Source organism: Falco peregrinus, chromosome 2, assembly GCF_023634155.1.
Source record: "Falco peregrinus isolate bFalPer1 chromosome 2, bFalPer1.pri, whole genome shotgun sequence".
NCBI lineage: Eukaryota > Metazoa > Chordata > Aves > Falconiformes > Falconidae > Falco > Falco peregrinus.
Genome location: NC_073722.1, coordinates 113948421 through 113972825, shown reverse-complemented (window position 1 = coordinate 113972825; position 24405 = coordinate 113948421). Strand labels below are relative to the sequence as shown.

Genomic DNA, 24405 nt, shown 5'->3' with positions numbered 1-24405 from the left:
AATATAATGAAGCCTTCTCCCTTCACTACATCAGAATATTGGGTCTATTAAATTGCTTGTGCAAGGACTATTTTTGACAATAGATGAAAAAGGTGAAGGCTAAGAAAATGGTGGTACCTGCAAACCTCTCTCCTTCTCCAATCTCTAACCCGTGGCTAATGGCCATAATCCATCATGAGGACAAGCCTCCTGGCATCACCTTTCCCTGGGGGACACAATTTGCGTCTTGGCCCCGTGCAACTGTGCCAGGATTTGATCTCTGAGCTGGAGGGGTTTGGTGATTCCATGATTTCAATTTTCCTTACAAACAGGTCAGGGATGCAAGCCAGCAGTGAAACGCAAAACTGCTCCAAGGGGGGATGAATGGCAGAGGCACAGCTTGCCAAAAGCCTTCCCCAGCAGCTGCAGGGTGACCTGGAGCGGGTGCCACCTGCAAAAGGACAAGGGAGGGGTGCACAAGGGCTTTTCCTCAGGGTGAGGCTTGGACAGCTCTTCTGGCTTAGGGGGTGGCTTGGATGGGTCTGCTCCATGGGTGGGTAAAAAGCTGCCCGGACAGCTGAGCCCAAGGCATGGTGGTGCATGGGGTCACAGCCGCTGGCGGCGGGCACAGCGGTGTTCCCCAGGGCTCCGTGCTGGGGCCAGCCCTGTTGAACGTCTTTATCAACAATCTGGAGGAGGGACTCGTAGGCATCAGTTCGCAGATGACACCAAGCGGGGTGGGAGTGCTGATCTGCAGGGGGGCAGGAGGCTCTGCAGGGGGGTCTGGGCGGGCTGGACCGATGGGCTGAGGCCAAGTGCGTGAGGGTCAACAGGGCTCCGTGCTGGGTCCTGCCTGTGGCTCACACCAGCCCCAGGCAGCTGCGGGCCAGGGGCAGGGGGCTGGGAAGCTGCCCAGTGGGAAAGGGCCTGGGGGTGCTGGTTCACAGCCGGCTGGGCATGAGCCATCTGTGTGCCCAGGTGGCCAAGGTGGCCAGCAGCCCCTGGCTGGCATCTGAAACAGCGTGGCCAGCAGAGCCGGGGCAGTGCCCATCCCCCTGCGCTGGGCACCGGTGCAGCCGCCCCCCGAGCCCTGGCTCAGCTCTGGCCCCCCACTGCCAGGGGGACACAGAGGGGCTGGAGCGTGTCCAGGGACGGGCAGGGGGCTGGGGAAGGGGCTGGGGCACCAGGCTGAGGGGGGGCTCAGGGGGGAGCTGGGGGGGCTCAGCCTGGAGAGGAGGGGGCTCAGGGGGGCCCTGATCGCTCTCTGCAGGTGCCTGACAGGGGGGTGCAGGGGGGGGGGTTGGCCTCTTCTCCCAGGTAACAAGCGACAGGACGAGAGGGAACGGCCTCAGGTTGTGCCAGGGCAGGTTTAGACTGGATAGTAGGGAAAACTTCACTGGAAGGGTGGCCAGGCACTGGGACAGGCTGCCCAGGGAGGTGGTGGGGTCACCATCCCTGGAGATGCTCAGAAGATGCACAGATGCAGTGCTGAGGGATGTGGTATGGTGATGGACTTGGCAGTGCTGGCTTAACAGTTGGACTTGACAATTTCAGAGGTCTTTTCCAACATAAATGATTCTATGATTTTGCTAACCCAAGCCATGTGTAAACCATGACTCAGATCCTTCTCCAGAAAGAAGTTTCTTTCAAGCACATCGAGGTTGGTGAAGGACACTGGCTGCATCTCAGCGGCTTTATTTGCACATAGACAGCAGCCAGCCCTGCCAGCAGACCCGGCCGGCTCCAAACACACCAAAGGAAGCTCTGCCAGCTGGGCTGGAGCTGGGGCAAGGCTGTAGCTGTAAGGATGGCACATCCCACCTGGAGGTCCACCACGACGGCTGTACAGCCAGGCCAGCAGCCACCTGGCCAAGGAGCCGCGGGCAGGCTGGGGCAGCTGCAAATAATGCTAAAATATTGCTGAGGCCTCAGCAAACTCCCCAGAGCCACTATGCTCTAAGCCAAGGCAAGCTTGTTTGTCAGCTTGACTGTATCAGAAATACTACCGGGTTGATAAAAGCAGCTTCCCAAAGGCTCTCAGGGGTTCCCAGCACCCCGGACCCTGGATCCCAGCACCCAGCACGGCACAGCTGCTGCCAGGAAAAGCTGTTGGCAGAGGCAGAGCAAAGGAGACACCTCACAGCTTCCCACAATATCCCATATCCCCAAAAATGTTTTCCTGACTTTTGCCTGGAAGATGCAAAACTAAAGCTGTGGGATAAGTGATTTTTCAGTTGCACAACAACAACAACAAAAAAGAAAAGAAAAAAAAAGAAAAGAAATATCCTTTTCAGGTCAGTTTTCAATTTCTAATGCTTCCACCCATCAAGGCCAGGAAAAATGCTGTGTTTCAGGTTCAGCAATCTGTTTGGGTTGGTGAAGCAAAGGGAAATACATCATTTCAGATACAAGCCGTCCTTTCAATAAAATGGCAGGGTATTTTTAAACAAAGGCAGGCAGATGGGAAACAAAAACATACTATTTCATTCCAGTAATGTTGAAATGAAATGTTTTGACTGGAAAAATAAATTGATGGTGGTTATTCTGAAACACAGACACATTTTTTAGATATTCTGATAATGAAACACCCCATTTTCACTTTGGGGGAAAAAAAGGCATCAGTAAAATAGTTTCTCTGAGCTCCAGTGCCTGGCTGGGAACAGCCACATTAAACTGCCCAGCCACCAGCTTTCTGCCGCTCCTCCTGCTAATGCCCTTGTTTTCAAGTCCTGCTGTAACAAACAGTACTTTAAAGACAAGACACCAAGGGATCCCTGAAGCCAAAGCCCATAATAAGGCTTTTAAACCTGTAAGGTAGGTCAATTTTTAAGCTTAATTGCCTTGACAGCATCTCTAATAAAGCAGACCTTTCTATTTAAAAGATAAAAAGGGGAAAAAAAGGAGGGGGAAAAAAAAAGTTGCTGTGAGTTATTCACAGTCCCTGCTCTGCTTCAGGAGGATTTATACAATATCTTTAAAAAAACCCAGAGAGGTGAGTTGGAGATTAAACCAGCACGCCTCTTGGTGGGAAGGAATAACTTTGCTCCAGAACGACTGCACACTTTTAATGCAAGCGGGATGTCAGCGCCTTGTTTTATCATCTGAGACAAATTTAAGTCTTCAGCCTCCCAGCAGCCGAGGCTAATTGCAGCGGTCGGGATGCTCCGTGGGAGGGGACCTCAGGGTGGGGTCCCTGGACCCACAAAGATGGGTGGCAGCTTTAGCTGCCCTGTGGACCCATAAGAGAGAGTTTCTCTGACTATACATGGTGTCACGCTGGAATGGAGAAGAGAAAGCAGCTGCCCCGGGATGCCTGGCCATGGCAGCCTGGCCGCACAGGCAGCTGTCGGACCGCGCTGGCGTGTGGGCACCCTCCTTCCAGCTCTGCTTCCCCTGCCCTCCATCAGCTGTTCAGCAACTGAAGGAATGTTAATTAAGGGAGGGAGGTAGCATGTGTTGTGACCGTACCACAGCTGCATCGACATGAAGAGTGGGAACGGGGAGAAAAGCCGAGACGGGAGCTTGTCTTTGGGCAAAACAGGAATCGGCACAGCAGTGGCACGCACTGGGCGAGCACCTGGTGCTGGGAACGGCAGGTCCCCACACCCGTTCCTCCTGCATGGTGCCTATCACACCACCAAATCCTTTCCTAAAACCTTTTTTCTTCTTTTCTTTTTAACCAGACATTATCGTTAAGCATCTAAACAACCTGGTCCACATCCAGTCAACACTGCAGCACAGCACAGCTGCTCAGGAGCCAGCAGAGTCCTTTCCCCCACCCTTTAATCCTCCATCATTTTTAAATTTTTTTAGTAGCATGACAGCACCAGACTTCACTATTTTCTTTATCCTTTCTGGAAAAACTGAAAATCTCTTTTTGTCTCCTGAAACAGAGAGCAGCAGCTCCCGGCCACCCACCTGCAGTGTTGCCATCTCTTCAGCTCAGATGGTGGAGGGTCAAGCACTAACAGCTGGCCTGGCAGCACAGCAGCAGGGATGTAATTATTTTTAATTTAATTTTAATGGAGATATGGGAATGAATGTGCAAAACAACAACTGTTTTCGTAAGTTGGGTTTGTTTGGTCTTTGCAAACTCATAGAGAAAATCAGCACAAGGTGAATCACTGCGGCAATCACTGGGGCAATAAGCTGCGAGACCTAGGCAGATGGCATGGCCACATCAGCTGAATAAAAGTCCCCAAACTGTGACAGACACCAGCCTCTGCAGCCTCTAATGCAGGAAAAAGCAAGAATGACACCTCTCTGGCCACCATCACCCCAGTCCCCCCCAGCACCACGAACCCCAGACACCCACAGCCTGATGCAGAGCCCCAGTTTCACAGCACATCACCATCCTCACGAGGGGACGGCTCATCCCAAGCGAAGCAAATTGCACGCAAAACGGCTATCAGCACTTTCCTCCCCTCCAGGAAAATTGACTTTAATAATTTGGACAACTTGAAAGGCTCCTGCCACAGGGCAGGAGGTAAATATTCATGAGGGAGCTTTTCCAGGGCAGGCGCAGCGGGAGCGCTGCCTTCCCAGGGGGTCCCTGCATCCCCCTCCTTCCTTACATCCCTTCATCCTTCACAGAGGCAACTCCTGGCGCTCCTCCTATTGATTTGCTCAATCCAAATGATAATGATAAACAGTGAAATGTGGGAACAGCAGGTGCACAGGTCTGCAACTCTCCGGGTACATGCATAGAGATGCTCTCCGGGTTTATCCTTGCTTCATGCCAGGTCCCAGCAGTGCCATGCATCTCCAGCAACCTCACCCTCCTGCTCCCAAACCTCATCTCCCTTATCTTAGCTTCCCCTTGCTCTGGCTCTGCCCGGAGGATTCCCGGGGGATCCCTCAAAGGCACAGCTCTGCCCTAGGGAAGCACCTACCACACTTGGTACCAAAGTAAGGTGGGAGCACGCATGCCCCCGAAGATGCAGGAGAGGAAGATTTCTGCCTTGCACATGCAAATAATTTCAAAGGGGAACCAAGGAAGGAAAAGCAACCAGTGCTTGAAAGGGAGAGCCAGGCACCAGCAACCACTGCTGATACCTATCCCTGCAAACCCAGTAGTGGGGACATAGCCCCACCACCACCTCCGAGCCGTACCTGGGTCCTCACGATAGTTTTGATAGCAGCTTCAAACTCTTCGGAGTTATTGTAGTCGACAGTCCACACGTGCGGCTTCCCGATGAAGTCTTCAGCATATGGGTGTTGGGAGGACACCTAAAACACAGTAGCGGGAGCTGGTTTTTGCAATCCCTGCCAGAACGGCTGCTGTGTACCGCTCACAGCCATGATGGCAGAGAGAAGCAGCAGGCTCTGGCGCAGACACACAGTTGGGTTTTAACCCATTGCACATAGGGACATGCTGGAAAAAGCCTGCCTCTGAAGCCAGCTGCCCCCCAGCCTCAGGCTGATGCTCTAAATTCCTGCTGGGTTGGGATGCTCCATTCCCATCAACACTGAAATCGCCTCCATAGCCCTGAATATCTCTGCCTTTGTAATACAGGTACAATGTAACCTTGACCCGAGCCATCTGCAGGTCTGGAGTGGCAAAAATAGACCAAACCAGCAAGGTCTGTGAAGGCACCATGTCTCCCAGGTTTGCTAAATCCAGAAACAAGGCAGACAGAAAATCCATCACCACTGAAAGCCAGGAAAGTCTGGCACCAGGAGAAAGCGGCGCTGGAAGCTGTATCACCCTGATGCCACAGGCAGCCCTACGCACTGATACCCACAGCCACCCGCCCCTCACCAGGCAATTTTTGGGGATCTACTTCTTTGATTTCAGCCCCAGAGCTGCCTTTTCAGCCCCATGCTGCTGCAAGGCAGCCAGAGCCCAGATCTCCTCTCAGGAAGGGAAAAGAGAGGATGCTGAGCAGAGGAGGTGTTTCGGGGGCACTGTGAAGCAGTGCAGAGGGGCCTGAAAACCTGCCAGCTGGAGGAGGAGAGCAGTGCATGCTCTGTATTTTATGCTCCAGCTTGCTCTCCTTTCCTATTTTTTTCCTCAACTGGTTTTGATCACCTCCCTCCCCCTGGTGTATAAACACCCTGGGGCATTTCCCAGCCCTCACTCCGGCCTCCAAAGCACAATCACAGCACCCACCCAGGATGGGTGCTAACACTGGCAGCTGATTAGGGGGGTGCATGGGACAGACATGGGGGGGTCTAGGACAGGCTAGTGCCCCCCACCCCATGATGGGTGCCACTGAGCTGGGCTGTGGCAGGGCTGAGCCGCAGAGTCCCCCAGCAAAGCCCTTCTCAGCAGGAGTGAGTGTTGCACTCCATTATCCACTCTATTAATAATAAAAGAGGCTATTTTCTCAACCCTTTAACTTTTAAAGAGTTCCTACTTCACTTAGATTGAATTCCCAGTGACAGGCAAGCCTGGGAGGGATTTTGCCCCCCTGCACACCACAGAGGCCCTGGTGTCCCTCTGGGTGTACAAAAGGATGAACAGGGGAGCATCACCCCAGTTTGGGAGCAGGGTATGGGGGGTGCATGGATCTGGGCTGATGGGGAAGAAGCTGGGGGTTTTGGTCTGCAAAAGTCTCCTGCACCACCTTCTCTTTTGCAACCTCAAACCCACAGCAAGTCCCCTTGCATCCAAGCGCTCCAGGTGGAAACGATGAGAGGATGGAAGAGGGGACCCCGTCTGTAGGTACCCACGCTTCTGCATTTGGAGGGGATTTCACACAAAAAACCCAAAAAACTCTCCATTTAGCTACTGCTCCTCCCGGGCTGTCCCGAACCCTGGTGTAAAGGGAGTGGCTCCATCCAGGCCATCCACTCGCCTCCTGCCAGACTTGCCTCTCTCGATGTTGGCTTCCCACGGAAGAACTCGTGGTTGAGGGAGCTGTGCGGGGGGTTGAAACGTGCCTGCAGGAAAACGCAGCCGTTGGCGATGGCCTCCAGCGGGGCAGGACCCTCGTAGGGGAACCCAAAGCCAATGAAGAGCTACAAGGGAGAAGCCCGTGAGCTGGTGAGTGAACGTGGCCAAGCCCATACGAAAGTCTCCCAAATAACCCACCAGCATCGCTCTCTGCCGCGCTGGCCCTGCACACCGAGCCTCTAAGGCAACTCCTTGCAGTTCAACACCCCATAGCTTAAATGTGCTAAAACCTCCCCCTGCTCCATGGCTCACAGCCCACCCCTGCAAAGCAACGGGGTGTTCAGGAGCTGCAGGTTCCCGCATGGTGCCTACGACCACCATACTGGCCCTGTATGGAGAAATACTGCTTTGCCAAAGCCATTTGGGCTGGTGAATCAAAAACGTCCCCCCCAGACACCAGCTGAAGGTGACTGGGATGTGCCTGCACCCTGCACACTCCCTCTGCAAATCCCATTTATTTTTATCATAGCTGTGGAGGGAAGGGGGGACCCACCCTGCTCAGCAATAAATGAATTAATGAGGAAACTTTGTGCTCCGTCTGCGGGCAGTCTGCAAGGAGAAACTCATCAGACACATCTTGATTTGAAATTATGTGCTCTGCTCTACTCCTGGCTAATTAGCCCTGCTGATAGCGCCTGCCAGCCTGGGAGGAGTGCAGATAACCGCCTCTCCCCACTCCCCACCTCCTTCTTTAATTATGTTTGAGTCCTCACTGCTGGCTGGTTAGCAGAGGCCGGGGTCTGCTGACGCCCCGTCTGGCCCTCACCTACCTTCGCCTTTCTCAGCAGCTGCTGGAACTCGTGCTGTGGCAGCAGCCCATGGTTCTTCACGAATGCTGGGACCTCGGGCGGCCGCTGCGTCTCATAATAAACTGTACCATGGATCTCCATGTACTTGTTGAGGATGGTCAGGAACTTTTCCTTGCCCTGGGGACGAAGGCATGGGTGTGAACAGCACCAGGAGATGCAGCTGCCCGCAACCCCCCCCCCACCCCCTGCTCCCCAAACCCGCATCCCCCCCTCCACATCCCTCGGACACATGTCCTGGACCACCCCAGGCTCCCAGTGAGCCTGGATGACGGTGGGATCCACCACCCTGCACATCAACACCTCAAGCCTCTGCCTTGCCTGCTGTCTCTGCAGGCAACTTCCACTCTGGAGCTGATGAATTAAAGGTTTCAAGAGGTTCAGAGGGAAGTTTCCAAAGACCAGAGCTTGCTAAAGGCCTCTTATTCCAGGTAACAAGTCCCCAGGATTTTCTCACTTAAATTTAATCCTGTTTCACTACTTGGAAAATTAAGGGGGTCATCAGTTTTCTTCTTTTGGAAGCTTTCCTCCTTTTGCTCTCCAAAGAAGCCTTTTATTTTAACAATTCCTCTACTGCAGAATTTTTTGCTTGGAAAAACCACAAAGGGACCATCCTTTGGATACTGCATTTTTAGCTTGTTCCAGTGCTGCCTGCAATAGGCCCTGAAAGAGCAAAGACTGGGAGGGAGTAAGGAGGTATAAATGGGGAATTTGAAAAAACTCCCTATGTTACCTTAAAGCCTCTCTGAACACTGTATTTCTTCCCTCTGCCACGTATCCCTGGACTTCTCTAAGGCTAAACCCAAGTGCTTTTGGTGGGATTGAGGCTGCAGGGTGAAACCCTGGCCACAGTGCCACTAACACCCAAATCAGCACGGTTTTGACATCAATTCCCTAATACAACGGGCTTGGGGAGATGGGAGCGAAACACAGTTTATAGTCCCTGCGTAGCGCCTGGCACCACCGAGCATCACCTGGGGGGACCGATCCCCCTGCACGGTGGTGGGGCTGGCATGGGAGGCCCCCGCCACCACTGCATCTGGGCACCGTGAGTTGCTTTGACCCATGGAAGCTGGGGAACAGCCTGATGAAAACAGCTTTTCCCAGCTTATTAAAACTTCAGGTCCTGTTGCGAGCCAGAGGTGAGAGGTTCAGAGGGGTGGGAAATGAGAAATATGGGAAGGTAGGTTTAATGAAATGTTTCTAAATGTCAAAAAAGGATCCTGCTCTGGAGACAGCACTTGATCCAAGGCTTGTAAATAAACACCCAGCTCCAGAATACGGAGGTGTTCTCTTCCTTCCTAGACCTCAAAATCACTCAAGATGAGGAAAAGCCCCTCTTCCCCCTTGTTTTATTACATGGGGTGGCACAAGACGTGAAGAAATGCCCAGGCAGCCTGGTCTTGAGGAACAGCCACTAGCAAGAAACAGCCCTAGCCCCTTCACCCGGTAATAAATTACCTCAAATATGCAGTTTTTGGGAAACTGATGATATTTGTGAATTCTGGCTAAAAGGAACAAACATTCATAGTACTAAGGACGGAGGGAAATGTGCGTTCTGAGGTTTTAACTCTCTTTAGTGCCTTCCCAAATTAACCTATGTTCAGCTGAAACTTCTGAGTAAGAAAGGGCATGGGAATGATAGAAAAAGAAGACAAGATGTGGCATTTCCCCTAAAATGAGATGTTGTGGGGTTTCAGTAGGTCTTTCAGAGAGCCCCTGGCTAGGCAGATGCTGGAGGGATTTGCTGTCAGACATGGGAGGTGATGAAAAAGCCACAAACACCAGTGAACAGGAGATGGCATGGCTGGATTCTGGCCCACCGCAGGCATTCCTGTGAAGGCAGAGCCCCTAACCAGGGAAGGTGGGGATGGAGAGGAGATACAGCCCTGGCTGCACCAACCCACAAGATCCTGGCAGCTCGGGAGGACTGAGCCTGTGATGAGTCACAGCCGACTCCGGCAAAACATTTTCTCTCATGAGAAGATGCACAGAGGTAAAGCCCAGCAGCAGCTGGTGCGGTACAGTACCTGCAACTGGAACAGCCCCAGGCGGTGCACAAAGGGAAAAAAAAAATAAATCAAGAGACAGTGAGAATTAGCTCCTTTTTTCAAGCCCTGGAAGGAAAAGCCGCTGGCTAGCTCTGGATAAGATGGCGGGGGGAGTATACACATCCCCTGGCTGCTACAAGAGATGCAGGGGAGATGTTTCAGGGGGGGTATTGCCCCCATGCAGCTGCCCACCCCTCTCCCTGAGGCGCTACAGGTGGGGGCAGGCAGGGGACAGCACAACCCCTTTCACAGGGCACTTGAAAGCAGAGAGAAACCAACTCCCATCGTATCACAGGAAATCATCTAATCATTATAATTAATTAGATACAATCATTGCTATGAAATCCTCAGTCTAAGCAGCCTGTGGGGAGGAAGCATCACCTAGAGCAAAGAGCAGGGGCCGGGGTCTCACCACCCTCTACCCCGTTTGCTCAGAGGCACTGGACATGTCACATCATGGCAGCAGCCTCAGCTTCCCCTCTATGAACAGGGCAAGGATGCTTCTCTGCAAACGCACTGAGATCTGCACCGTAAAAACTGGGGTAAGAGCCTCACAGCTCTGCCCAGGACTGCCCCTGCCCACCCGGGGGCTCCCCGCAGTGCCGAGGACACCCACCTTCCAGATGCTGGCCTCCTTCCCGTACACCACCGCCATGCTGCTCACTTTGTTGGATTTGATGAATTGCCTCTCTGTCTTGTTGAGCTCCTCCGACACGAAGCCCATGAAGGAGTTGTCGGGGGTGTGAGCTGCGGACACCAAGGGGAGAAGACACGTGGCTGGACAGATGTTTTCTGGAACCTCAGCAGGGTTGAGGCTGCAGCCCCACTGCAGCACGGGGGCTGAGATGAGCCCAGCTCCAGATCCTTGCTGGAGCTTGGAGGAAAAATGACATGAATCCCTATACAAGCAGCTCATAAAATACAGGCTTTGGAACTCGCTCAAGCTACTCTTTAAAAAGTAAAGCATTTTTAAGGCTCTAAATGGGCTTTATCCGGCCAGGAAAAAGCAGCCTTTGAGTCACCCAGCGCCCAGTGGGTCACCAAGCTCCTTTCAGACAAGCACATCTCCTTTTCCAAGCCACATGCCGAATCAGTGAGCTGCCTCTCACCTTCAGAACCCCAGCTGAAATAAAACCAGGCTTTGCAACCAAAACCACCCCACGACTCCCCTCCCAGGGGCTGGAAGCTCCTGGCTGTGCCCTGTGTTCGGCCCTGACTGGGCTGGAGCCAGCAACCCATCGCAGAGGAGGGAGGGTCTCCCTCCTTGGATCATTTCTATAGCCCAGAAAATGGCCAAACAGATTTGGGAGCTCCTTGCAGGCAGCGAGCAGGCAGGGGAAGCAGGAGCAGAGCCAGGGAGGATGGCACTGCCTGTGCATCACCTCCCGAAGGAGGTCAGACCAGCTTCTGCGGTGCCTCTGAGCCCCTGAAACTGCACCGCTGTGCCCCCATCCCCCACTCACGGAACATGGTCATGAACTGGGTGGGCTGCAGGTTCCAGTAGCCCCAGTTGGTGCGGTAGCCACGCAGCGTGGCGTACTCCTCGTGATTGTACGCTGGCTCTGTCCCAAAGGTATCGATGACCCGGACACGGCACCTGGGAGAGGAGACAGGACACGAGGACCTTGGTTTGAGAAAGTCCCACTGTCAGGGACATCTGGTGTCCCCAGGCAGCTCATCCTTTGCCTGTTCCCCGAGCAGAGCATGCAGGAACATCCCAGGCAGCTCTTCCTGACCCACCGCTCCCCCCTGTAACTAGCAATTCCCCCTCGCAGGCCTTTCATCTCCCTGACCGTCTGGAGAATGATGCATCTCCTGAAGACTTGTTAATGCTTTTCCCAATATCCCGGGAATGCTGAGGCAGGCATTACCAGCACAAGACTGAGGAGAGAAGGGGAGCATCAAGCAAGAGAAGAGCAAAACAAGCGGAATGCGAGAGCAAATGCATTTATAATAAAAGCAATAACACCGCTTGTCATTTTTCTCTCTAATAAAATTGTGTAGGATAGTGGAATAGATGGGAGAAAACATAATAAATAGCAGGACCATCAGCACTAAATTAAATCACATATTTTCCTGGCTGGTGATGTACCAGGGGATGATGACATTTGTCTTGATGCTGAAGGAGCCAGGGATGGGGCTTGTAAATACAGAAGGCTCGCGCTTTCCTCCGTGGTGTGGCCACCCCTGTCTGCACGCTGCAGGCACAGTACTTGGAAGCACACACACACTGCAGGCACATGCAGGGTTTTGGTTGTTTTTTTCCCCCAATTCAATCTGTTCTAATGAAGTTTTATCTTAAACACGTGAGGCTCTGGAGCAAGCAGACCGCCTCGTGCTGCAGCAGCAGGGGACACAGAAAGGCATCAGCTGGCAAAGCCAGGCAAAAATCAAAGGTGCAATCAAAGGGTTCGACTCCTTGGATGTGGGGGCTATCCTTCATGGTCATTAGCATTAGTCTTTGCTTGCTAATTAATGAAATTGAGAGTAGAGACAGGAGTGACTTTGCTTACCTGTATTTCTTAAAGGAGAGCCCCATGTGCTGCTTCATCTGTTGGAGGCCGTGGTAGTCAGTGTAAATCAGGTCGAAAGGCAAAGGATTGGTCAAGGGGCAGTTTCCCCGTCCCGGAGGCACCCCTAAGTGACTGGGGAGAAGCAGGAGGGATCAGACCCCCAGTCCCATGAAAGCCTTGCAACACAAACACTCCTTTCCCTGCCAGGTGTTGAACAGGGGCCATCAACCAGCTCCCTAGTTGATAGAGAGAGAGGCAAAGGATTGTCCTCTCCCCAGTCTTTATTTCCTGGGCCAAAATTCTGAGATTTTGGGGAGTCCTCGTCCCTCCCCACCTTTGCACCTGCTCCAGCCGAGTTCCTGCTCCTCCCGTGTGGATGATGAGGTTTGTGCACAGCATTCTCAGCCCGGCTCACCAGCATCTCATTCAACAACACACACTCCCCTGGACTTCTCTTGCGGCAGACACCAGATTTCATTTGCTTTCATTGCAATCACATTGGTGACAGACTCGTAAAGCCACCTCTTTCCCCTCCTCCCTGCCTGCAAGGCTCCCAGCTTAGCCTAAATCTCCCTGTTCCCAGCCCCATATCCCTCCCAGCCCCATGCACCATTTCTCTTACTCCAGTCCTTACAGGTACCCACCACATCCCCAAGCATCCTCAGCTTCTCTTTGACTCTGGCGGCGCCACCTGTCCTTGGATGTTGTGCGTGCTTCTTTAACATTTCTCACTTTTTGCCCCATTTATGAAACAGTTCAATAAAGCTGGGGCAGCGGGACCCTGGGTCTCAGTGGGTTTTCAGCTAGCTTCTTACAACAGTACTGGGTCCCTCTTCCCTCCTCCAGCAGATAAAATGCATTATGAAAATCCAGATAAACTAGGACTGCAATCTCTTTATCAAGATCATCAGTTACCTTGCTGCCAGGGTGATAGGTGATTAATCTGGCATGATACGAGGCTGGTAAACCTGAGGCATGTCTCCTTCTATTTTCAATTACCTCTGTGAACTGATGAATCCCTCTCTCCAAAGCTGTTCCACTAAGTGTACCATTGATGTCAGCCTGACAGCCCATCTGCTTGTCTGGACCATGTTTCCTCCTTCTCAGAAAAAAACCTGTGACACCTTCCAGCTTCAGCAGGCTTCTCAAATATCCTTGTTACATGTACTTGTGATTTCTGAGTGCCAGTTTGATCAGAAATACAAATGATCCACCCCTCACTTTCAATGCTCTTGCATTTTTTTCTTCCTCCTAAAGAAAATAATTTCTCATCCTCACCCTCATAATCCCACTCACACCCAAAGAGCAACAGCAACATCCTCATGGAAAACCAAAATGCTGAGCTGATTTGGTCCGCCCGGGCTCTGCCCCACTCCCACCAGTCACCTTGTTTCGTTCTCAGTCCTTCTAACAGGGCTGAGGAACTTCTGTTTTATTTTGCAAGTCTGAGCTCAGACAGTGTGAAATCTCACTCTCAGTTCCTGCCTGCCAAGATGTCTGTCTTTGTTTTCTTCTGGGCTCTTCACTTACTCCTAGCACCTATGTGGAAATAGGAATTTATCCCAGCCATCCCCCTAAGTGTTTTCCCTTTTCTAAGGAATAAAAGATCCAGCCAGATTTTACATTCTCAGGCTTTGAAGCTTTCCCTCTTTGTGACCTCTCTCACTGGTTCTCCCAGTTTCTCTGCATTTTCCCTTCCGAACCTGAGAATCCTCTTTCCAGCCCTACCTGGCTTTTATCTGTTGCTCAGCTGAAGCTCACATGGACCCACAGCCCAGGGGTCCATCCTCTGAGAAGCACTGCCAGAAGGTACTCACCCCTTCCACGACCTACGACAATGCACAGCGTTTCATCTGTGGATGTCGTGGTGGCTTGCAGAGGAAACTGCTGGCTCCCCCAGCCGGGGAACAGCCAAGTGATACAGTTATCACAAGCATATCACAATCTCTCCGATCTCTCACTGATCTTCACCAACATCATCAGAAGGGGTCATATGCAGCCAGTGAAATTGGTTAGCCGTTATAGATATGATAAAGGGCTCTTGGTCTCCTCCTGGCCACATCTTCCTCTTCTTCTCATATGGCTCGCAAGCCCTTGAGCGTTAGGCACCAAGATCCTTCTTCCAGCCCCATCCCAACCTGAGACCAGTGAAAGGTCATCCCAAAATCCTGACCATGACTGTGACTCCAGGGAGCAAGGAAACATAGAACCACATTGCTCGCCAAAACCAGGCAAACCACAGATTTTTTAATTTAAGGCGAAGAGCTGCACTTGCAGCTGCTTCATTGCTCTTGTCACAAGGAATATAAGCATCAGCACAGGGCAGCCCGGCCGGGTCAGCCGCAGGGGAAACAGGTTGCAATTTTACCACTTTTCTGCACAATTTTACATGACATGGCTGATTGGGAAGATGGCAGGAATAGAAAGGCTCTCACTTCCAACAGCCACCTCAGTATGATAAAAAGGACAACAAGGCGACCCACCCCTCCTGGGAAGGCTGAAGGGGAAATTTTAAGCCAGTAAAAAACCCCAGAATTTTACAGAGATGCAATACTAAATATCGCATTTGCTCGCATACATGCTGTTCCTTCCTCTGTCATCAGCCAAATGGCAATGCTGATTTACACCAACCTGGCACTGCAGCGCAGCAACTCAACTGATCCATAAACCTTGTATTTATCTAAAAATCCCCAAACCCCACTCTTCTTGCAGCACACCCCATCCTCTAGCTGGTACATATCGCACAAGCTGCTGCATCACAAAATCGTCCAACATTTTAAAAAGCCCTGGCCAAGCTTGACAAGGGGCTGCGGGAGACAGCAGGGAGTGTACCTCACACTGAAGCCTCCAACAAACTCTCCACCGGTTAGGCAGGGCAGGTCTGGCTTCCCCCACTTGTCCTCATCACCACAACCTGCCACACGTCCCCTCTCTGGGTGCTCGGGACTTGCCACATCCATTTGTACTCCCAGCGCCAAGGCTGTGAGGCTGGAGTAGATCTAAAAGCAGGGCTGGTGTCTTTGAAGCAGAGCATCTCTCTCATTTACCCCCCTTCTCCTTCCTAAAAGCTTTATAACCACTGCTTTTAATATTCCAATCACGGAAATCTGGGCTGCACCTCCGAGGTGGGGGGGGATTTCTTTTTTACATGCCTCCTTATTTAAACATTCTTTATTCAAGCTTTCATCATTTGCCAGTTAAGTCAACTAATTTTCTACTAAACCCAATTTCACTCATGGTTGGAGCGAAGTTTCCCTGATTTTTCCTTGTGCCATGTACTATTAATGGCACTTGAAATTACGCAAATAAAATTGATGAGCGCAAATGCCTTCTTCTCAGCCAGCACAGCTGAGAGATTTGTTTTTGAAAACCGCTTGATCCCTGCTCCTGGAGAAACCTTCCCTCCCAGACCAGCCAAGAATGGCGACCAGCTCGTGTCCGGGCTCAGCACCTCCAGAGCCCCGCAGGTGACCCGGAGACTTGTCCCATCCCGACATCCAGGATTAGTGCATCGGCTCAGCCCTCACTCCTCTCTGGGAGAGAGCAGCCGAAGCAGCTTCAATCCAAGCGGATGCAAGTGCTGAGCTTGCCTCTCGGCCAGCCGCTTCCACCAGCTGCACCTACTCCAGAATAAATCTATAGCAGCTTCTTGTCCTGCTATTTTCCCCTTATAGGTACTTTAATCAACAAGGAGATGCATCCCCTTCCTAAGCATGGTGCAGGCTCTATGAAATCAGATAACTGCGGGGTTATCTTTACATCCCATTGACCTATTTTCAAATTAACCCAATGTTTCCTTCCACATTACCACTCCTGGGGCTGAAAAGTCCAGCACTAAATGGACCTCATGGGCATCTGCTGGCAGGCTGGGCCAATAGCCTATAATATATTTAATTGCATCTTCTCTGCCCCCATCTGCTGTCATCAGCAAGGCAGACTGCAGCAGGGAAAATGGAGGAGGGCTTCTGTCCTTTCTGCTCCCTCAGCTTCTCCCTGTCTACAAATGCCCAACAAGCACAGGACCATTATCTGGTGGATGAAAGGTGCCGGAGCCAGGCTCCTGGGGGTCTGTGATGAGCCCATCATGAGCAATTTGAAGTGCAAATCGGAGCCCATGAGATGAACGACCCCCTGCCTGGCCTCTGCTCCCAGCTCTTCCTCCTGCTAGAAGGGACATGACAACCTCAAAAGTGAGGTTTTTCAAGCAATTGCAGCATGCTTTTTAAGCTACACATGGTTTTACTTTTGCAACATGCATCTGGTCTGTTTCTCTGGCCCATCATCGATCCCGTGTGACACAGCACTACCCATCTGGGGGGTGAGGTTCAGCAATCAATTTATTTATTTACAAGGTTCAACAAAACTGTTTTCTCATCATGGAAGGATGCAGCACTTGCTGGAAACCTTTGCAGCATGTCCCTAGAAGACACCTAATGCTGATATTTTGCTGCTCATTTGAGCAACAGCAGCTCCAGTGGGTCCAGGCAGGGCTCTGCTGGGAGATCCCCAGGAAGGCATTTTTTCTGGGCTGCAAAGATAATCCATGAGGAGTGAAGACTGCTGGAGGCTTTGCATCTTGTAAGAGGACTGAAAGCCAGAAATGGGGAGTCAACAGTCCTGCAGGGCTGGAGGGGGGGTTTTATCCAGGGGCTCCCAGCTGGACCATCTCTGGGTGTGATGGAAACTCCACCCTCCCCAACCTCACCAACCCAGAGGGGCTCTGGGCCCCCGCAGGGAGGATTGAGCCTCCCCCAACGCCAGGCGTAACCTCCTCTCACCTCTACAAATTACCCAACAATTAAGAAGGTTATGATAACATTTATGTGACAATGCAAGTTTTCTGCAATGGCAAAGAACTCAGCGAGCAAGTTGTCACTTGGCTACAAAATAAACATATTTCATGAAGGAGTGCAATTTAACAGCTCAGTAATTCCTGCTAATTTATGCACCTTCCTCTCCTACAAAATGAAGCCCTCAAAGGTAGAAGAAATCCCCCTCTGCCGCTCCTCACCACAGCCGGGCGGCTCATCCCCATTCCTCATGTAGCTGCTACCAGCAAAGCTCCGAGCCACCTCCTCGGAGGTGCCAGGAAGCTGCTGTAATTACGGGGAGCAGCTTTCGCAGTCTCGTTTCGATGTACCTGGCTTTTCACTGCAGAGCTGCGTGGCTGTAACTCTGCAAGCAGCTGTAGCCGGCTGAAGAGAGGAGGAGCAGGGGAGGTGCTGGGACCCACCATCCTCCAGCAAGAGCTGCCCTCCCGGCCAAGCAAAGTCAGACTTGGAGATGCACAGGAGGGTGCCAGAGCAAGCAGCTCTTTCTGGTCAGAAATTCAGCAAATAATGAAGAAACTTCCTGGGAAAGGGATATAAATACTGGGACTCCTCCAGGGAGCAGCAGAAGCTGAACACTCAGGTGCTTGTGGTGCCTGTGCAGATGAGCTGTCCTCTCCAGTCCCAACTGCTCCAGCAGCTCAAAAGGGAGGGACAGTTTTAGCCAAATCTTCACGAGTACCACTACAGCAGAGCCGATTTCTGCCCACTGACATCCTGGACCCATGCCTAACCCATCACCTAAGATATGTCTGCTGGAAACGTGTCCTGATTAAACTACAGACTGGAGAATCCAATGAAGCTTAGACATACAGTGGTGTGTCCAGCATTTGTGTAACCTCTTGGTTCAGTCTTCATCGTCTCTCTTTGCAAGGGCTTGCAGCAGTCGAGCACCCACAATAGGGGGCATCATCTTCAGCTCCCACCAAGACCTGTAACCAAATGTCCAGCTTTTCCAAAGCCTGCAACATCCCATACACACCTTATCTCAGCACAAAGATCAAAGCCTGACCAGAAAAAGAACAACTCAATAGCCCTGACAGCTTACAGAAACACTCACTCAAATAATGAGAACATCGGATGCTGCATTAGAGGCTGAGGTTTCCTCCTCACCAGTGCAGAGCTAATAAATCCCACAGCCATGCCACGCAGCTCCATCAGGACCACACACAACTTGTCACTTCTGGCTGTTTCCACAAGCAATTCCTGGCTCGCCCACACAATGGCAGGACTGTATTTGCCAGCTGGCGAGGGAAGGTGAAGCCTGGAGCCTGGGCATTGTGCAGGTTTTCATGTGAACAGATGCAAGACAGAAAGATGGGGTTTACCTGCCAGGAAATAATTAGAAATGTCTTCGTCTGGACATCGTGTTTGCATTTGAATGGCCCTTTTTGCAGCCTGAATACACCTTGGTGACTGTGGAAAGCGCAGGAAAATACCAGTTACAATACATTGCCAGGCAATGAGAGCGGTGGCAGTGGGAGGTGAGCCTTGTCCTGCCGTGGTGCTGACCCCACCGCAGCCCATCCAAGCCACCTCGGCACACAGAGGGTGGCTCGTTGCCCAAACCACACACTGGCCACGGCTACTGCTCAGCAGGGAAAGGGCTGCCAGCATGGGATCCAAGCATGTGCTTAATTTTAAGCGCTTTGCCAGCGCCAGTATTAGAAATCCAGAGCTTAACACTGGAGCAATTAAGCTCCAGGAACACTTTGTAAACCCTGACCCCACAAGGCACCAAATCCTGTTTTCTTCGACTTTCTGTCCTGCCTTATGAGCAGTTAATTTCAAGGGGACCATTGCAAAAAGCATCTTTCAGCATCTCCAAGATCAATACGCCCCACAGTTCCAGCAGCTCACAGCACCGCACCCCCATCTCCCTGAGCCTTAGCCATGCAAAAGCAGCCAGAGATGCCGACATCACCATTCCCAGGACCTAAGGATGGGGGTAGGAGCTGGAGGTCCCAGCAGCGCCCATTGTGCCCGTTTTCCTGGGGGGAAAGGCTGAGCACATCCCTTCCTGCCTGACCTTGGGGCATGGGTGCTCCAGAGGAAAAGGCTCAGATTATTGCAGTTTTTGCACGGGCACAGCCATCACTCCGAAGTGCTGCTTGTAATTTTCCAGCATCTACTCATAAGCTGCCTGATCAACAACCCAGCTCAGGTCTTTCAGGCACTTCCCACTCCTCCCCTACAAGCAACACACATGCACACCGGCCTCAGTTCTCACTTCCCTGCAAGCACATTTTGGCTACCAAAGCAGAACAAAAGGTCTTCAGCAAGAATAGCGTTTGCATCCGTATTTGGAATGTTTCTTCCCTCCCTGCTTCAAGACAGGGCTCAAAATGCTGCTGGGCCCCTCCACTGCTGCTACACACCCAGCACAAACTCTGGATGGGAAACAGCTCCCGACTCCCTGCTCCAGCTCCACGCTTCACTTCCCTCCCCAGGAGCTGCACATGCCCAGCGGTACTTTGCACCAGCCACCAGATAGCTCCATGTTTCACCCCTTGCCTCTCAAGATGCATCAGAAGATCCCAAATTCACCAGGAAATGCAGAAGAGAACAAACATCTGCACTCCATTCAACTAGAGGAGGAAAATTAGCCTCTAATAGGACACGGCAGTGGAATTCACAGGTCTTTAAGGACTACAGAGGGCAAAAATAGCTGGATAAGCTAGCCCTGGAACACCAGGGCTCAGCTCAGTGGCTTCCATCTCACACCTTGCAGAGGCATTTGGACAGTGCCTCGCTGAGCCGTGGAGCAAGCCTGCAGATCCCCAGAGCTCCTTGGCTTCACTCCCAATTAACACTGGTCCCCCAAACTGGGGCAGGAACCATTTAACACCCCCACTATTCACCACTTCGCATCTGCTTCTCTCCCCGCCGCAGCTGCTGGCAGGGAGAGGTGCCCAGCACACACGGTCACTCTCCCAACTTGTTTTCACCCCCAGTCCTCCAGCACCAGTTTTTTGGACCAGGGTACTTACTTTCCCTCCTTGTTTGCCCAGTCTCCAGCATTTCAGGGCCAATCCTGATGACTGCCTCCAGGCACTGCTGCACTGCAATCAATATAGATGCTAATAATGAACAGTTCTCAGATAACTACTGTGTACGAAGGCAAACCTTCCAGTGATCCCTTGCCAATGATGAATACACATCGAAAAACCATCTCCGAAATTTGAAGAGACAAAAAACAAACCAGGCGAGAGGTTATTTTGTGCTGAATAATTTACACATGCCAGCCTTTGCTCTGTGAAGGCCGTGCTGGGCAGGAGCAGCTACAGCTCCAAGTCATGAGAGGAGCAGGGGGTGCCAAAGGAAAATAAACAAGAAGCAGACTCAGCATTGCACATTGCTGGAGCAAAATATCCCCAAACCTACCCCAAGACTGGTGCCTGCCCTGCTGCAAGCTCAGCCAGAGACACCTGGTATGGGAGAGGACAAATTTAGCCCCAGCCTACAGCGGAGCAAAGCTTTGCTGCTTCAGGAGGTTGCACAGGGGCAGGAGGGATAAGAAAGTACTTGGCCCTTCCATGGCAACACAGCTTTAGCTTTGCTTCATCCCCCAGGCCAGCTCCAGCCCCTCACACATCCCCCAGCTTCACTCTGGGTACCAACCCCTGCCCAAAGCTGCAGCTACAGGTAAAGTCCCCTCCAGACTTTAATGAAGAACCCAAGATCAACTGCTAGCACAACCCAGGATTAAATACACACGTTCTGCTAAACCTCCCACGTGCTCGTGGTCAGGCAAAGGCTTATCTCAACATTCCTTGGAGCCACCGCTGATGCTGCACCAGCCCGATGACAGGGACATTGCTGAGAGATCTGCAAGTACCGAGCGGGACTGCTGGGACCGCTCAGTCCTCCTCTCAGGGGGGACCTCTGCTTCCCCTCTGACACCCGCACTAACCCATCTCCTGACTGAGCTGCAGGAAGGTCCCAGTGAATACTTGGGCTTGGTCTCCAAAGGGACAGAAGGGACCCAGCTACAGTCCCGGCTCCTGCCCTTACCCCAGCCCCATCCAGATGGAAGTGGGCCCACGGTGTGGGTGTTCAGCATTTCAAATGTCATCAAAGCCAGGCACAGGACATGCACATGGGGAGGTGGGAGTGGTTTCTATCACTGGGACAGAGAGAAGTACAAGATGCGCAGCCCCAGCCCAGCTCGCTCAACTCGCTCCCCATCACAGCTACGAAGGGGAAGGGATGGACTGCTGTCCCAGGCATCCCAGGCGACACAACTAAATCCACATCAGAAGAGGAGGTCTCACCACTACCAGCTGACGTTGAAGCTCCTGCACTTCTGAGAAATGTGAAATACTACAGGCAGCAATGCAGCTCTCCCCAGAGTCACTCACAGAGGGAAACACACTGCAAAGTCCCCCTAAGACTCAATTGGCTCCTGCCCCTCCTTAAACGACCACCGTGAGGCTCTTCATTAAAAAACACAAGAACCACACAACAACACAACCCTCCCAGCCATTAACTTCTTTCATCCTTGAGTACACGGATATTATTTAGCACGTCAATTTAGCTCAGCACGCCACGCGGAGATCGCCATGATGTATGCCCGCCTCTCTGAGAAGCTGCTGCCTTTTGCATTAGGACCAGGATTATTTTTTTGAGTTAATTAGTCGGGAGCTAATTCCGTTCATTAATTCTGAATGCCGCAGGGGCTGGGTTGTTTTTTTTGTTGTTGTTTTCTTTCCAGGATTGTTGGGTTTTTTCACTCCCTTTTCAGCACAGCTCATTATGGGGCCAATGCTATCTTAGAATCACCCAAAACCTGCCCAGTCCCCAAGGCAGCTTCAGGTTTTTCTCCATTTATAACCCATCCTGATTTGCATTTTCCCTGGCACTTGTCCTCCACTCGAGATGTCTCACAGGAGGTGAGAAAACCTTGCGGGTTACAGGAGGCATCAGCATCAGCCCAGTAATAACAGAACTGCATCAGCAGAGAGGAACGCAGCACAGTTATCCTCTCCCTCTTACTTTTTCCATCTATTGGTCCCTCTTGGAGACAGAGTCCTGTCTAGACACACTTGTAGGGTGTCTTGGTGTAGCTCTTGGCACACTCTCACCCTGCATCGCTCCATGCTCCACAGCAGAAAAAACCCCACCCCTCTGTGGGAAGTGCCCCAGCAGCAGCAGATTCCCCCGCAAGACCCCAAGCCACCACCAGCACCTCCTGAGGGGGGACTCCTTGGTGGCTGCCACCCCCCTGCAAGGGACACAGGTTATTTTTGGCAGCCACCCCAGCTGCCTGCCTTGCAGCGGGGCAGGAAGGGAGGGAGGGAAGGAAGGAAGGAAGAGAGCACAGCTGCTGCTCAAACAACACCGGCAAAGCCATGGGGGTTGAACACAGCCACACACGGTGGGAAGATCCAGCAACCTGCAGGACACCTGCATCCTGCAGCCACATGGCCACCAGCCCTGCAGACAGCACCCCTGGGGAATGGAGGGGTGAAAGGGAGCCTTTCCCATACCCAGCTCTAGGCAGGCGTCAGGGAACACAGGTGATGCTGTGTGCTGACAGCAAGGGACTAACGCTGCTCAGATCCAGCGCTGGGAACCAAGGGCAGAGCCCTGTCCCAGACACCTCCTCCACATCAGCCCCGTGCAAAGCCCTGCTGGCAAAGCCTTACTTTGCAACAGTACTTCCCACTTTCCTGGGATGCAGAAGGGATGGGATTGACCCTAGCCATGATGCTGGTGGTCTGCTGCCCGAGACACAGGTTGAGGAAAAGCCACCCCCCAGCCTTTGCAGACCTCATGCTCTCATGCAAGACCTCGATGCAATCCACAGACGTGCAGGGAGCAACCCTCTTGGGGGGGAACCACACACCCATAGCACCACAGCACCCACCTCTGCAGCTCCTTCAGGGAGACGGTGACCCTCAAGCTGTGTCCCAGGAGAAAGAGGGCAGCCAGGATGTCAGCCCACTGCACCATCTCGCCCAGCGGGCCCCCCTTCAGCACCCGTGGGCTGAAAACATCCCCCGACTCCTCCGTCAGGAAGCCGATATGGATCAAGATCTGGAGAGACAAGAAGAGGGGTCAGTGCTGGGATGGGTGGCACTGGGGGAAAGGGACAATTTGGGTTTTCCAGCCTAAAATGACTTATAGTCCCTGATTCTCTCCAGCTCCTTTTGCACACTGTAGTTACTCAGAGAAATCAGTCGGGTGTAAAGACAAGTGATCTATGTCCAATTAGCAAAGACCCAATAGTCAGAGTTTACCAGTTCCCATCGACTGGCGCTCTGTATCTTGAGACCAGGTTCATGTTCCTGATGCACATCACGGTGCGTCCCACGGACTGCAGCCAGATCTCCTGGCACACAGAGACCGAAGGGTAGGGCACCACAAAAACACCGACGGGCGGGCCAGCAACCTTGGCATCTCCCTCGAGGAGATGTGCCAGACTCCCCACCCACCACTGCTGGCTGGCTGCCGGCTGGACACTGACTCCCACCCACCAGGACCCCTCTCCAAAATTCACTCCACTTGTTCAGCAACACCAGAACTGCGACATCCCAAATGCATGCAGAGTCGTGTCTATGGACCACAGACTGACTCTGCAGACCTATGTGCTTCCATAAATGAATTTTCCTCCCAGCTCACTCACGTCCCAGCTGTCTCCACTCCCTGTATTGCCAAAGGCTCAGCTTTTTCATCTCCACACCACAACCCCATTGTAAAATTTGCTCGTACGTGTTTCTGGTCCCTCTGCCGGCCCTTCAGCTTCTGCTCAAGGCGCCGAGCCGCCCGCAGCCACTGCTGCGCCAAGTGCCGGATCCTCTTCTTCATGAAGCTGAGGGACTCCTTGCCCGTGCCGATCAGCTCCAGGAGGTGAGCCAAGTCGCTCCGGAAAGCTGCCTAGGAAAGGAGCATGCTCTACATTTTGAGTGTGGGAAAAGCAGCTGCCAGAGGAGCCCCTGGGTTGCCACGGGGGCTGGCAGAGGTTTGCCCACCGTAGCTGAGGTGCTTTGGGTTTTGCTGGGTGGACAGCTTCCCCTGGCGCCACCAGACTTGACACCAGAGCTCCTCCACTTCATGCACCAAATCCCAGGGGCCCCGTTGGACCCAGAGCATCTCATGACTTCCCGGATTCCTCAGCACAGCACAGATATGGACTTGTTGGAGTGGGCCCAGAGGAGGCCACAAAAATGGTCAGAGGGATGGAGCAGGGACGTCCTGCCGTGAGGACAGGCTGAGAGTTGGGGCTGTTCAGCCTGGAGAAGAGACGGCGCCGGGGAGACCTTACTGCAGCCTTTCGGTGCTTAAAGGGGGCTTATCAGAAAGATGGGGACAGGCTTGGGCTTGTAG

General features: G+C 52.4%; 1 protein-coding gene across 4 annotated transcripts in view; it reads right to left on the bottom strand.

Annotated features, from left to right (window-relative positions):
* The window catches only part of MGAT5B (alpha-1,6-mannosylglycoprotein 6-beta-N-acetylglucosaminyltransferase B), a 70670-nt gene that overhangs the window by 5569 nt on the left and 40696 nt on the right, over window positions 1–24405 (bottom strand). For 3 of the 4 annotated variants that reach the window (XM_055797749.1, XM_055797750.1, XM_055797751.1), the window contains 8 exons: window positions 23791–23955; window positions 22946–23115; window positions 12248–12379; window positions 11198–11331; window positions 10345–10481; window positions 7648–7803; window positions 6796–6942; window positions 5092–5208 (listed from right to left, as the gene is read on the bottom strand). In XM_055797749.1, the coding sequence (XP_055653724.1) occupies window positions 5092–5208; window positions 6796–6942; window positions 7648–7803; window positions 10345–10481; window positions 11198–11331; window positions 12248–12379; window positions 22946–23115; window positions 23791–23955 (1158 nt within the window). The remainder of the gene's footprint in view (window positions 1–5091; window positions 5209–6795; window positions 6943–7647; window positions 7804–10344; window positions 10482–11197; window positions 11332–12247; window positions 12380–22945; window positions 23116–23790; window positions 23956–24405) is intronic. The other variant, XM_005233056.3, reaches the window with a different exon arrangement.